Raw genomic sequence first — 15,832 nt, forward strand, 5'->3', positions numbered from 1 at the left:
GAAAAGTGAAATAAAAAGATTGGAGAATTCCCAAGGAGCTTGTTTTCATGTCTTTTTAAACCCATGTAGCAGTCTTGCTTGGACTGTCCAGGTGTTTTCTGTTACATTGGAGGTGCCTTTGCTTTATGTAGTGCAGACATTTAGTCACAATTGTGCCATTCCTCTATCACTAAATTTGGAACTAAATGGAGACAACCCTTTCCTCTAGCATTGGCAAAAAGATTCCGTTTCTTTTCCCTAGAAGACCCTCCATCAATTCCAATGGACCCCATACTTCCTCAAATATGCAGCCTTTACAGATTTCTGAAATGTGTTCAGAAGGAGCCTAATGAAACTTGTAGCATCCTCAGTATTCTGGGGCAGAAGGTTCTGTTGCATTGAGAGCCACGTGTATTTGAGACATTTGCTGCTGTTTGGCATCTGATGCCTTTTTGTTCTTTAGAAGAGTCAACAGTTGGTGCCCCTCATTCTGTAAGACAAATTTTTTAGAGATCTTGGTCACTTAAGTCTTAGTCCATGTAGCAGTTCATTTTTGTTGCAGCTGTCAATAACTTTGATCATATTTATTATAACTCTCTGAATGTTTGCCTGTTGTAACTTTGATTTGAAATGTGAGTACCTAAACTTTTTTGCATCAGAAGTCTGTTTATATGATGGGTTTTATTTTTTGTGAAGTTCTTTGTGCTTATTTTGACTGCCTGTGAAAGTGTGGCCTTAAATGGCACTGCTACAAAAGAAGTCTAGCTAGTGGCTTTTGTGTTTTAATTTCTACAGTGTGACTAGACAATAGAAAACACATCTCAGGGGTTATATACTCTGCATATCACACTTCAAAATTTTGTAGATGGGTTGTAACCTGCATATGTGTAATAAAGATGGGGGGAAACTCAACTGTCTTCGAGTTCCACATCCAGAAATAAGGCAAGAAAACCAGCAAGCTTGAAGAATTTTTTTCATAACAAGCAAAATACAGATTTTAATGTTACTCTTGACAAAATCTGAGTATGCAGCTCTAAAAAGAGATGGATCATGAAGAGGGTAAGGTAAGAAAATGGTTTTACTTTGCTCAGTCTTTACAAATCTTAACCAGTTCCTAGATCTCCAAATTCTTACTGAAAGTGAGTAAAGACACAGAGTGGGTTTCATCTTTTTAAAAGGCAGATTAAAAGAAAAATACCTTATACACTTCAAAATGCCTACTCTGATCAAGCTTTTCTCAATGTTTTGAAATCCTTTGTTTTGCTTAATTTTTTAAAATAACTTCTCTTTTTAGGCGTAATATTATTGAAAATGTGTATACTAGGCTGAATCCACACAGAGACAATGAGGGGGTAAGTTCCCATTTTGCTCTTTATTAATGTGAACATCAAAGTTGTCATGCATTAAGCAAAAGTGTTTGTCACTGGGAGTAAAATATTAGAAATACAAGATACATATTGTAACATACCTCTGATTTTTACCTTGCTTTGGATGGATTTGATATAGAAGTTGATATAGAAGTTCTTCCTTTAAAAGACAGAAAACTGACACCTAATTCTGAAAGACTTTTTAAACATCTAAATGACTACCACTTTCTCAGTCAAACCTGTGAGGCAACAGTGCAGGGTTTTTCTAAACTATGGTTTAAAATTGTAAAAAATTAGTAGTAAGCAAATCAATTGCCCAACTGGCTGTTATATCTACTGTCCAGAAATGTAGTACAAGAGGGGCAAACACACTTTCTGTTGTCTCCTGTAAGCAGGCCTTGGTACACTGAATATAAAAGACTACAAAACTAATATTGGCTATTTTCATAGCATTTACACTATCTTTTCATGTCCCATCTCTACTGGTCTAAGGAAAAGTAATTTTAGATTACTTCAGTTATGATTTCTAAAATGGCTTACATTCTTCTTCCCATTTCCTATGAAGCTGAATTTTAAATTGTACATTGAAATCTGGTTTATTGTACCTCTAAACCTGATTATTAGGTAGCTCTTAATATTAGTGTAAGTAATAACTGGTGTTTCTATCAATTGTGGTTAAATTTGTTTAAAAACTGTGGAAAACTGAAGAACTGATAAAAAACATCAGTGCTTGTAGATATTGTCATTTCCTGTGCAGTTTATGTGAACTGTTTTGTGGAAATACCATTCCTATTGTAGTCAATCCTTTGTAATGTTTTTTTCTTCTGAGATGGCTACAAGGCCCTCAGTCAGGTAGTTATTACAGTGAATGGTGTTGCACTTGAAATACCTTGAAATGATCAATTGCACACCTTGAGATAGTAAATACACAGTCTCACCACAGTTGTTACTGTGCCTTCTCCATTGTCCTCTTTTCTTATCTGCCTAGATTTGATTTATTATCTTCAGTCAGAAAGCATGTGTGGGTGGAAGGGGCCCCTTTTCTGTTAGTGTACAAATGGAGAAGAATCTTTCAGCTTGTTAATTTTTTAGGATTTGTTCCATTGTCTAGTTTGAAAGTCATAGGATATGCTTTTATCATTTCACTTTCAAGAAATTGTGCAACAGTACCCCAAACCAAGATACACAAATTTTTCTTCTTCTCAGCTTCTTTAGTCTTTCAGGAAACTCTGCACTTCTATCAGCCTGCTACTACTTTTTGTGTTTAGCCAGAACTTCCCCTGCTTTTTGGGGAAAAGTTTCTAGTATATTTGGCTTCTTTAAAAATTTAAAAAAAAAAAAAAAACCAAAAAAAAACCAGCATAGGTTTTACAAATTAATTGATATTTTGAGAAAAAACCCTGAATGTTTGTCTAATGGTTACATTTTAGAAATGTTATATGCCATAGTTGTATTTATGATGCACCTGTTCTAAGTCTAGATTTACTTCTCAATAGCTGTGCAAGTTTGCTGAAAGTTCTAATATGTAGTACAGAATCTGTTTGTCTATTGGCTCCTTTCAGGAAATGTTTGTGCATCATCCATTGTAATTTAATAAAATGAGTTAGCTAACTTAAATACGCATTTTGCTCATAAGAGAATATACCATTAACAGCTTTGACCTTTGTTGCCACTAAAATCCCTGAGTAGCTGGTTTACTTTTAATTTGGTTTCTTTAAAAAGAGATTTGAACAGTAGACTGCAGTCTGCTTCCTAATTTTTTTTTATGTTGATATGGATGTGCAAATCTCAGATATGTGTTTTAAATAGAGTGGTTTAAATTCTAGTTTGAGCTTGTGATAGCATGTCATTTGCCAGTCAGCACCTTTGTTCTTTTCCCCCCAAGTGGTACTAGCCCAGAGCAGTTTGAGAGGATAAACTCCCGTTTGGTGAAGGATACAATTCCTGTTTGCATCTTCCCAGCAAGTTATCTTAATGTCCTTGGAGTGGATGAATCTGCTGTGCCTCATCTGAGACAATGAAAACATGACTTTCTTGCTGGTCTTACTCAGTTTCAGGTGTATGTGTGGTGATCTCTGTAGCCTTCTGAACTGGATATTGTAGTGTCCAGACATGTAAAGGGAAGGAAGCTGTCCAGTTATTCACCATCAGACTCTTCAGAATGTCTACACACAGTGATAATGTTGCTACACATCTCACATTTAAGCAGGAAGAAGCAAAGGCAGGAAGGAAACATACACTATATCCCAATGATGACATTGCCAAATGAGATTGAAATCTGGCCAAGATGCTCCTGTTTAAACTAGTATGAGGCTAGAGCAGATGTTCGTATGAAACATGAGGTGCTAGAGACATGGATGCTGAGTCTGCAGAGCACAAAGGCACCCCAGCACCTGAACATCCTTCCCTGAGTGTGGTTAGCAGTGCACCCATGTCTGCTGAGAGTGGGTGTTGTGCAGAACACTTCTGTTACTGACTGGAAACTCTGCCTGTGACAGTCCTCTTCCATCTTATGGTTGTATGTAAGACTAAAGCAATTTTTATCATGGCAAAATAGTAATGTTGTTAGTTGCTAAAATATTAATGCAAATGACTAAAATAAAACTTTCCAAACCACACAAACAACAACACAAACAGTCAGATTCACCTTTACAATTGGGAATATGGTTTCCTTCTAAAGACTATGCATTTTAGTGTCTAACAATTTTAAAATAGTTACCATGAGTTCATGTGAACTGGATCATAATAGCTTTCCAAGTTAGTTCTTAGTATGTAAATGAAAACCTTGGTTTTATCTCTTTCTAGGTTAGCTTTGTTTTACTCAGCACCATAAATGTTTCAGGTAGTGTTGCACTTGGATTTTGTTTTTTGGTTATCCAAACTAGTGATAGCAGATTTTTATTCTTCACACATTTGTTTTCTGAGAAACCTTAACACAGAGCCTAAGTTAGGAGATGCCATGCAGAGCAAGAGTCTGAGAAATAAAAGAATCCTTACTTACAGCAGTATCAGAGATCACTAGTCTGGCTTGAGGGTATAGCAGTCCTAAGTTGTTTCTGCTAGGAATCTCAGCAGATTACAAGTATTTTATAAATCCAGGGCTGGAGAGAGCCCTGCACTGTGTCACAATGAACAACTTTATCATTGTTTGAGCAGAGACTTCTGCTACAAATGAGATACCTTGTGCCTTTACAAATATGAGTGAAAGCACAGAAATCTATTATGTATTGGGGCCTGATGCTTTCAGATCTTTAAAGGAAATTCAAAAGAATGTTTTCATAGCTAAATAATTGTTAGCACTGTGGTGTTACAATACCGCTGAAGAGTTGTTCTTACTTCCTGTGCTGAAGTACTACTCTTTTTCTGTGACTCTACTCTGACCATTTTAGTTTTTTGATGTGTTCCTAAGACTAGGAGACTACTATCTGATTAGGCTACTTCACTATATGTATATATCCTTAAACACAAGAAAGAATGTTAAAATTGCAGTGGGTGTGTTAATAGTTTCAGTGGCATTTGCTTAAAGCTGCCTTTGAGCATCTTAGTTGAAATCAATAATATTTCTCTCTTGTTTTTACTAATAATATGCTCTGGCAGTTGGCTGAACCAAATCAGATGCCATTAAGGGCTGCTACACATAAAATGTAGATGGACACAACTCTTACATAATTCTCACAATATTATAAATCCAGTCTTCAATACATTGCAACCCTTTTCATACACAATTTAATAGCACAAAACTTGTGTAAAAATTGTCAATGTTCATGTTGAATATAGCTAGCACAAATTTATTCCTGGTTTTATGGTCAGTAGCGCTTCAGTTGAATTGAAATGTGAAGGAAGGCAAATGCTACCTTGCACAATAACCATAGTTTTCAGGGACCTGTTCTAGCCACACATCATTAGAGAGAAATCTGTCTATGTAGCGTATAATATATAAAAGAGGCAATTTCTGTCCTACTGTCTGTGGGGTTTCTTGTCTGTTAGCACTGAGGGACACAAGGGAAGCACAAAATAGCCTGCTGTAAAATAGGGTGCAGTGCCATGCAGGATGTGAGTTTGAATATCAAACGCTAACAGCATTGCTAATTCAGCTCCTACCAGCATTTGAATTGCTTAGCAGCCTCAGGGCTGCTATTATATTGCTTATTGCTTTTACTCTTGAGTGTTGCATGGAGCAAAATTATTCACTTCAGTCTGCCAAAGGAATTTTTAAAGATCTCGGTATTGTGAAATGTGGAAATTTCAGGGTGTATGTGTGCTAATGTCAACCTCAGAGCAAAACTGATGGAGTAGATGAAATATGGAATTTAAATGTTCCCTGAATTTTAAAAAACTGGAAGTCTTCAACTCTGTTGTCCTGTTTAATATTAGCTAGGTATATACATAACTCAGTTTCTTTTCTTTGTCAAACCAAGAAACAGGATATAACTGTGCCCATTCTTGGTGCCCTGGGTTTTTGCTGACATTGTGCTTGTAAGGTATTAGAGCAGTTCCATTTCATACACTGAAACTATCTCCTTTATCTTGCTTCTCCTCTCTGTGCTCTTGAAGACAAGAGAGTATTGAATTCTTGAATATTCTCTTGAATATTTTCATATTTGAATGTGAAAATGCTAGTACATGGGAGTCAAAACATCTCAAACTAAGACCAGCAAACCACAGTGAAAGTCTGTCTCGTATTTCCTGAACAAATTAAACTTAGAGGGATGCCATTATATGCAGTAATACTCCTTTTTGTGGTAAAATTCTCCCCATTTAAACTTGGACTGTGCTAATCAGTCTTGGGGCCTTTATTCCGGCAACATTACAGAGAGCATGCAGAATCTTACTGATCCCAAGGTATTTTCTCAATACTGCTATTAAGCTTGTAAATGAATGGCAGCAGTACTTGTAGTTAGGAAGCTTTTGGATTACATGACAATAAAATGAGGTCAGCATGAAAACAAGGCAGTCTGGATTGTGCTTCTAATGTCTTGACAATCTGCCAGCTTCCAGAGATAGTTTCATTTGTCTAGATTGATAAGTTGCTAGATATTAATAATTTAAAATGTACTGTTCCCTTAAAGCAACAGTACTACTTTAGCACTTGAAAGTGAAAATACCTAGTATCAGTGTCAAAGCACTGTAAGTCTCTCACCAAAAAACACGACACTTTTTTCAACTGAAGGCTTGTAACCAAGCAGGTCATTTGCTGAAGAGACTTCCATTCCTTAATCAGCACTCAACGATCAGATTTTGTACTGAAGGTTCTCAGGTTTGACATTAAACAACTGCTCTACCTGCTAATTTTTCCAGGCAATACACAATCTGCCCAAAGATATGTCTTATGTTGTTCAAATACCAGCATTCCCCACGCTCACGGGTAGCTGCTTGCTTTTCTGGTGGCATCATGCATGCAAAAATCAGAGAGTGTTCACTAAAACACTGAGCCTGTATTTTGATGTGATGCTTCAACTAAACTACTATGAGTAGAGTTAGCTATTCTCTGAGTTTTTCACAGAACTGTGCTGCTACTCGCTACTGGCTGTGCAGAAATTCACAATTAAATATATTGACCTGGTGGCTAAAGAAGCTTAAATTTTCAAAATTTTCCACTGATAAATGTCCAAAGTTGTGGGGGGGTATCATCTGTATTTATCTAAGACATTTGAAATAAAGATGGAGTTAATTGGGAGGAGGTACTTTGACTGGCTCAAAATGAATTGAAATTATTAAAAATGCTGGTTTCATAGTTATCATTGTTTAAATTATGTTTTAAAGGATGAACATGAAATGCACTGTTCTAAGTTGTATGTTGCTAATAAGGTGTTTTACATTCAAATAGAGAGTTGCTTTCTCAGTTCGAACAAAAGATGGGTTTTTCGGTTTGCTTTTTTTTTTTTTTTTAATACTTTTTTTTAATGTGGTTAGAAAAACTTTTAGTTTAACTACTGATCTTTTTGGGGTGTTGAATCTCAACCGAAGGAGCCCGGCACGGCCGAGGAAGGCGGAACGCAGGGGAGGTTGGTGGAGGCGCTGAGGCAGATGCGGATTAATCATAGGGGCAACTACCGCCACCTGCTGGAGGAGATGCTGGCCGGGTACCGCCTGGCGCAGCTGCAGGTACCGGACGCTGCCCAGGTACCGCCCGGCCCCGGCCCGGCCCCGGCCCCGGCCCCGGGCAGCGACCGCAGCGGCCAGCAGCACTCGTGACACCCGCGGCCCGCTGGCGCTGCGCTTCACCGCCGCGGCGTCCCCGCTCGCATCGCACCGCCGCACTGCTAGCCCGCAACGCTGGTTGGCTCTACTGTGGTACCTGTACAGAGTGCTTGTGCACAGCTCTGACTTCCTTACGAGTTCAGCTACTGTGGGATGTTACAGTTATTGCATCCTAAGTTGTGTAGCGAGATGTAACTTCCCGATTGAGATTTTGATCTTTTTTCAAATCCTGTGTCACCAACAGGAGTCTAACATGATACGCAAAAGGCGTTGTAAAACTTTTTCTTTTGAGAACATTATTAAATAATAGTTTTGATGGTATATGTTTGCTCATTGTAAAGTAATTTACATCTTAGTTGTGTCTTTTGTGCAATTTAATTGAATTATACAAATTATTCAGTTTTTTTTTTCTCCCAGCATTATGTACTGCATGTTTGTTTTTGATTTGTATATAGTTTCTATTACAGCTAAATTACAAAAGCTGTTTTATTTTAGGTTGTCACTTATGTTTAATTTTTTTTTTCCTTTTTAGTTTAGATTGTATCCAGTGTTCATCATAAATACTGATTTTTTTTAGACAACGGTATTATTACTTCTCAGGTTGTAGCATAGCATACATCCAGAAATGAAAATGTACTTAAATTTAGTACATAGTGTCAAGTTACAATAATTTGTGAACAAGTGAAAATAAAGAATATGCTGTGGAATAATATGTGTATGCATATTGACTCTTTTAAGTGAGTAATAAACTTTCTTTGAAGTGTTATCACTCTGACATGACTTGAAACTTTTCATAGCTTCTGCTGCAAACTCAGAGTGTTCATTAGTTTCTACAAAGCTTTGAGTGATTTTTGGGTTTGGAGCATTTGTATTGCCCACTGTACTGAGCAACATTTCTCAGGTTCAAGCTAAACATCAGCTGTATAAATGAATAAACTATTCTTCTAAAGCTTGCCTTCTGCTGCATCTTTTCTTGTTTCTTGGGGTACACCACATACATGTATGTCCATTTGGGTAGGTCGATGGTAATACTGGGACTGTGCTGTAGTGGTAGCTCATCTCCTAATAAGTGAAATCTCTAAGCTTGTCTCAGTTGTCAGTTCATAACATAACATGTGCACAAAAATATAATTGTTCAAAACAGGTACAAATTTCACTGCCTTAACAAAAATGACCCTGCAGGAATTTCTTTTGGACCAGGAATACCTGAGAAGCTGAGTTCCATAGTATTTTGTAGAGCTTTTTTTTGGGTTTGTAGTCCACAGATATAGTCTGTATTGATAGTAGTGATTTAGTAAGGTAAATCTTGGTTTTGAGTCATTCTGCTATAAGAGCTTTACTGGATTCATGTTTTATACAAGTAAATTCCATCATGATGTTAACAAACAGGAAATATTTGTGTATGGATGTGGGCGGGTATGGAAAACGAGGAAAATGTTTTCTGTCTTAACACTAGTATACTTCTTAATTATGCCGCTGAAATCCAAAGTGCAATAAAATGTTTTCATTTGTATTGGTGAGTAGTAATGTTTCTCCTCTTCTTTTCCTGTAGGGTTCTGGAGATCTAGAAGATCCGTGGTAGCCTTACAAATCTGCTAAAATGCTTTTGATTCTGAAAGGGGGAAAAAAACTTTTAAATCTGATTTCTTCAATACAAGGGAAAATTTCTGGTGGATTTCCAACATTTTATGAAATGGGCAGAAAGATAATAGAATTTTCCATCATTTGTTCATTTTTGTGTTCTCTGATATTGCCACTCTTAGCATTGCCTGTACTACAGTATTTTTACCAGCCTCAGGCATACTGATTACATCTGTAATGAACTTTGGCCCTAAAAAAGAAGGAAGGAAGGAAGGAAGGAGTGTTCTCTCAGCAGATCGGTGTGTGTACCTGAGGTGCACAGGATTGTAGGCCTACTCTGAAGATACACTGTGGCTAAATGAAACATGCAACACACAAGCTTGAGAGAGAGTACAAGTAATTGTTTGAGACGTTTCTTTTTTCACTTTACCAAGTTGGAAGGCTTTGCAGCTCTGTGGCTTGGAAGTAATTTCAATTGGGCAATACGCTATCAGATGTGTATTTTTTGGTTTTTTGGGTTTTTTTTTTAAATTTTCCAGTTTTACCTGTATTACCAGACCGTTAGGTTTCCCTGCGGTGTCCAAATTGTGATACATTGCCTACTGCTTGCTTGAAGATAAGTGTATTATTTGGCAATAATATATGAAGATTCTAGGCATCTAAAACCAGTAAGAATTTTACGCATGTGTACAACACACCCTTCAACTCTTGCTAGAGAAAATCTTTTTGAAAAAAAACAAACTGGTGAATTTATAGTTAGTAGTGACTTGCTTTGACATCTCTCACAGCTGCAGGTTTTTTTAAAAATGCTGAAAATTTGCCTTTATTATAATGTAAATTGTGATTATTTTTTTTGTTCTATATGTGGTTTTCTATAGTTTTTTGATTTTTTTTCAGCTTAAGATACAGACAGAAGTCTTGTGTAATATGGGTATAATTTTTAATTGTTTGCATTATTTTCGAAGTTCAAATTATCACTTTGAGATTACTATAAATACACTTAAAATTATCTATTTTAAATTAAGAAAATATTAGAGATATTTTCATGGGTTCAATGACCTTTCATTTTATAAGCAATGGGCATGGTACAGAGTGGCTGTCATGTAAGGTACTTGAAGATTCTTAGTTTAATTCTATTTTTGCAATAACCTTGACTTTTTTTCTGACTTCTTTGAGTTGTGCATGTAATGAGTCCAGTAAATGCTGAAAATGGGGAAGAGTAAAGTATTTATCTAAAATAAAAGCTATTGGGGAGGGGAAACAATGAATGTATCCATCTGTACATGATTTACATGCTGTGGATGCCTTGTAAACATTTTCCTATTTGTTTAAACTGTGTTTCAGCGAGGATGTAATTGCCCTTGTGTGTAGTTTTAAGCTAATGACAGTCATCAACTGGTTTTGTGTGAAATTAAATTCATGGTATTTTTCTGTAACTTTATCCCCATGGTGAGTCTGTAAAAACCACACGCTCTTTCATACTGATGCCGAAGGCCAGCTTTTCCAGTCATTTTGATTCACTGTGTATCTGATTTATTATTTTTTTTGGTCTAGAGAGGATTATTGCCACAGTATATTTTATTTATTCATTAGATTTTAGCCTTGTAAGTTAAAGTGTTTTAAATGATGATGTTAACAGGTATTTGTCCCTTTACTGGTTTTTTTGGGGTTGTTAAAAGGTAGGGAATGAAGAATGCAAAATGGTTTATTGTTCAGACTGTCCGCTCTGGTCCAACCCTGTACTGATAGTACCTTCCCAGTATGATATTGTGATGTTTCATACAATACAGTGAACATAACCAACTTGTTATCTTCAATAAAGGATTGCTAAAACAGTGTGACATGCTTTCTATTTTCTTGGGAAGGACTTACTAAGAGGATGCAAGTGTTCCATATGAAAAGATAACCCAGTAAGATTTATGAGGTCTCCTGGTTGATGGATTTCTGGTTGTTCTGTTGCAGATGTGCCCCTTCATCCCAGAAAAGCACAAGTCTCAAAGTGGGCTTCTCTGTGGGAGGAAGGAAAGGGCTAACAACATTTAGTGCTTCTAGGGCAAATCTCCATCCCAAGTTTAGCTGGTGTCTTAGTCCAGCTATGGGAGAGTATTCATTTAAAGACTTAAAAATTCAGATTCAACTAGACTTTTTGCTCAGATAATTTCTTGAAGTTTCTTAAAGATCTGAGCTTAAACCTATGACATTTCACTGTTGAACAGTTTTGAATAGAAATTTCTCTGATGTTAATTCTTTCATGTTAGAACTTTTACAGATTGTTTTTCCAACTTACTAATATAGTTTTTTAGTTGAAAAGGTGAATGGAATTTCCATGATATTGATATTGCAGGGTAATAACCTGCCTGGATAGTTAGTGTTACTCTAGAATGGACATCTTTACAAACAACCTGAAGATTTTTGAGTCTACATGTCTCTAACTTCTTTGAACGTTATTGTTGGATTTGCTTGTACAGCCTAACCCCTGCATGCTTTCTTCATGAGCTACAATTTTAATGCCTTGTTCCACTGGTGAGACTTCTGGTACTCCATGGGCTCCAGTCCCATGAACACTTCTTTGTGTAGATTTTTTACATTAAGTGGATAATCTCCCTCAAGTACAAGGGTTGATGCTTCCTTGTATTGAAGTGCAGCATACACACAGGTTTTTCAAAGAGGAGGATAATGGCTTGCACAGCTGCAACAAAAGGTAAATCAAGACAGCTTTTTTCCCCCCTAAATTATCACTACTTGCCATTCATGCATCCACTTGGTTATGAATCCTAGTCATGTTTTTAGTTTAATCTAAATACTGTGTAGATTATAGCAGCTTGGGAGAAACTTTGCTTGTTGACTTTGTATTCTTAGTGTGAGAAATCTGAATGAATGATGAAATTTGTTCCTGTATTTGCCATAGCTTGTCAACATTTTAAAATTACATTGTCTTGATTTTACTGCCACCTGGTAACTAACACAAAGATAGTTATGTAGGATACTGAGAGTGGGAAGTACCTCTTCCACCTGGGGTCTTTCTGTTGTATCAAATTCGGCTTGATTTTATTTTTATTACTTCCTGTAACAGAGGCAAAGCAGTCCATGTCAGTTCTCAAATCTGAAGAATAAAGATCTGTTTTAACTGCTCCTCATTAACATCTTAAATGGAATAGGGGTAATGAAGTAGATGCAAATATAGATGATGTCACTCTGACCTCAGAAGTTTCATATTAGAGACTATGACAGTCTCCTCTTAATAGGCTGGATCTTCATGTGGTTATTCGAACGTGCATGCAAACCTTTGCAAGACCTGGCCAAAATATCCACATTTTTCATGGCCCTAAATGTGAATCTGATGCTGATTTTGCTATTTGGGTGGTTTAAAACAAAACGAACCAAAACACAAAAGCGGCAACAAAAAAATCCAAACCCACAAAACCAAACAAACTGTTAAGTTGTTGATTCTTTTAGCACATGAGGCTGGCTATTAGTGGTGAAGTAGTTTCTTGGTATCATGTAAAGTGGAGTTCAGTCAGCCACTTCATCTCTGAACTTTTGTATCAGCCATAATTACTAGCTTAAATCTTAAATAGTAAAATTAGCCCCAGAAAACCAGTCATTTTTCTTTGGCACTTTGAGTGGAAATCAAAAACAATAGGAACTCCAAATTAGTTACAGCATTGTACCAAACTATAGTAGGCAACTTTTTTCTCTGGAAGATGAAGCTAAAAGCAATGCTGCCTGTCATTAGGTATAGGCTATAATGGAAAAAAAAAAGGCCATAATGCTAAGCAGTTTTCAGTTTTTTTGCAGTTTGCAAACATTTGCAGTTTGTTGGCTTGAGGATTGTCTGAAGGTTTGTTGCTTTTGGCTCTTTATAGTTCTTTTTTAGCTCTAAACTGGAAATGAAGTTGGAGGGAGCTGCACTGGTGCAGGTAAGCAAGTCCCAGAGATGAAGGCAATTTGACAAAACCACAAGAAAGGACCCAAAGTCACTGAATTTATGCTGTCTAATCCAGGTAAGTATGCAATTTATGCAACTCAGGCTCCACCTCTCATATCTTTGTGACCTGTTTTCTCTGTGTGCCAATCTGAACTTGTCCTGTCTCTGTTTGCACTGTTGCTGTACAGACCTGACTTAGCTCTGCTTGTTTTGTGCTGTTTCATGTTGGTACCTGGATGCTTCTCTGTTGATCAAAACATGAGCAATGTTTGCATTTCAGCATGCCTGTGCCTCCTGTTTGTGTTCAGCTCACTGTTGGTGCTCATCTCTCATTTCCATCATTCACTCTGTCCCTTCGCCAGTGCTGCTGTGCTTTGCTCTTTGTATGTCTCAAAGGTCATGTGCTCCCAAAGACTTTACATTTCTGTCTTCAGAAATCTTAAAGTTCTCCTTTGCTGTGATGTCTGGATTTCAATGCTGGCTGAGATTATTGATATCTTCCTTCTGATTGTTGGCTTTCCTTATTTCCTTATTTGTCTATGTGCAGCTTGACTGGGAATTTTCAGAGAAAAATCCATGCTATGCTGATCAGTGGTTGCTGTGATTAATGGCTGAATCATCAACTAATGATTGCATCAGCACCTGCTTTTAAACATAACAAAGACTGATAAGAGTTCAGGTCTGGGGATGGGCATTTTCCATCAGTTGGGTAATCTTTCTCTGAAAGCAATTATCCTTCCCAGTAAAGGATGAAAAACACTGTAGTAGGAATGAATACACGTACTAAAGACTTGAGGCAACTAATTCAAACAGTCTCATTGGATATAATTCTTCCTGTTGTGACAAGTCTGCTTCAGAAGTAACTCTGACTCTGGTTTTCTGCTTTCTCAGACTTCTGGAATCTAAGGTGAGTTGTGGGAAGATTGAGTCTATGGTGGAGTATTGTTTAGTGTTGTAAGGACCCTGACTTGACCTTTAAAAAGCTGGAATGAGATTCATGAGACCACTGAATGATGATGTTGGAAGTGTGATGGTGATGTTGGAAGTTTCTCTAATCTTTAAACACAGAATTAGTGATTTTTCTGGCCTTTTTCAGGTGGCTTTTGGAATATGTTTGGTAGATACGGGATATTTTGGAACAAACATTGTTCAGAGAGCTTACGTGCAAGGTTCTGTCAGAAAATAACCAAATGTGTTCTGCCTTTATCATTTTGGAAGAGTTGCAAAGCTTAAGTGAAATAAATTGGGCAGAAATTCATAGAAGGAAAATTCTCTCTTGTGAGAAAATACCCTAGTCTTGGAAGTTGGTGTCCAGGACTTAAAAAGAGAACCTAAAAATATGTATGTGTGTTACATTCCTTGCAAGACTTACATTTTCTCAAAAAACCCCTGAATTGTCTTTTTAAAAAATGTGCAAAAAGAGAAACTATGGTGAAAACGCACCATTCTATACTGAAGTATTTTAGCTACTTCTTTGGAGAGTGAACATGTAGATTAGTGAATATCTTACATTTAGAAGTTAGTTGGAAGGTTTGAAGTAAATGCATTTTAACTTTGAAGTAAAATGCATATTTAAATTGCATTAATGAAGATATATTTGCCATTATTTTTGTAAGGAAGCTTCTTAACACCATTCCCATCAAATTCATTCTGTGAATATTGTTTTTATTTTGTTTGGCAGGTTATTCAGATGCAAAATGGTGGATGCCTGCCTAATATTCAAATAATTTACATTATTTAACTTGTTATTAGGGGAAGCTGCATGATATGAGGGGTTTTTTTTTAATCCTCTATCCAATGGTCATCTTTATAAATGCTTTTAATTTTAATGATATAGGAAGGATTTTGCCCTGGGTATGTAAAGCAGATATGTTTTCCTAGTGTATTTTAAATAGTAATATTTCAACACTGGGAGCAGAAAATGTATGAAATTAAACCAAATTTTTTTTCCAGCTCCAATAAATCTGCATTTACTTTGGAAGGAGATAGTTTTTGGAAATACACTGCCAACACAAACAGTGTCAAGGTGTTTGGAAGTGTGGTGCTTTACAAGAACTTCTCAGTCTCTTGGTACTTTTTACGTTACGCTGGCTGTGAAGTTTTAAAGTGGTGACATCTATTTTACATTCATGTCTTCATTCCTATTTGTCCTTACCTTAAAAATATGTTGGAAGCTCCATGCTGCTGCTTCAGAGATTACAGTTGCTGCATTAAACTTCACATTCAATATTTAAAAAAACTCAGAGGTCCGAGCATGGGAGTAATTGATTGCAGCAAATTCTTTACATGCTGTTACCATATTTCAAGTGCTGTTTCTGTGAACTAAAAAAAAAAACCAAAATCCAGCAAAATCCAACAAAGTTATAGCTTTGTGACTATGGATGTGACTTCTCATATGATCTTAGTAGCCCCTATGCTTTGAACTGCATTAAATAAAAAGACTTTGTATTAAATGAAGGGAAAGGAGAAAAATATGTACCAAATGGGTGTTGTGTTATCACTGACTTGAAGATGTTGTACAGCTGTCTTCCAGTTCAGCCTGCAGTATTCAAATATTTGAAAGATCTGTCTCTGAAATGCAAGCAGGGCATCCACTCAGAATAAAACCAGTTTGCACTGCTCCCCTGTACGTGGTAGAACAGACTCCCAAAGAGCATAGCAGAGCTAGCAGCATGAGAGCTGTGAGAGACTGCCATGATATATGTGAAATGAAGAGCAGAAATGTACTTTGATTATTCTTGGAGGAGGGATTGGGTGTGTGCGATGCTGAATTGCT

General features: G+C 36.7%; 1 protein-coding gene across 2 annotated transcripts in view; it reads left to right on the forward strand.

The window, feature by feature from the left end:
* PPM1B (protein phosphatase, Mg2+/Mn2+ dependent 1B) overlaps window positions 1-10,966 on the forward strand; it is a 61,374-nt gene extending 50,408 nt beyond the window's left edge. Inside the window, exons 6-7 of one of the 2 annotated variants that reach the window (XM_054279776.1) lie at window positions 1,274-1,331; window positions 9,100-10,966. In XM_054279776.1, the coding sequence (XP_054135751.1) occupies window positions 1,274-1,331; window positions 9,100-9,129 (88 nt within the window). In that variant the 3' untranslated portion in view covers window positions 9,130-10,966. Of the gene's footprint in view, window positions 1-1,273; window positions 1,332-7,313; window positions 7,542-9,099 lie in introns of those variants that run through there. The other variant, XM_054279775.1, reaches the window with a different exon arrangement.
* The last annotated feature ends 4,866 nt before the right edge of the window (window positions 10,967-15,832 follow it).

This window comes from Melozone crissalis, unplaced genomic scaffold (genome assembly GCF_028551555.1).
Source record: "Melozone crissalis strain CALT ecotype California unplaced genomic scaffold, PUWL_Pcris_2 ptg000027l_1, whole genome shotgun sequence".
In the NCBI taxonomy this organism is placed as follows: Eukaryota; Metazoa; Chordata; class Aves; order Passeriformes; family Passerellidae; genus Melozone; species Melozone crissalis.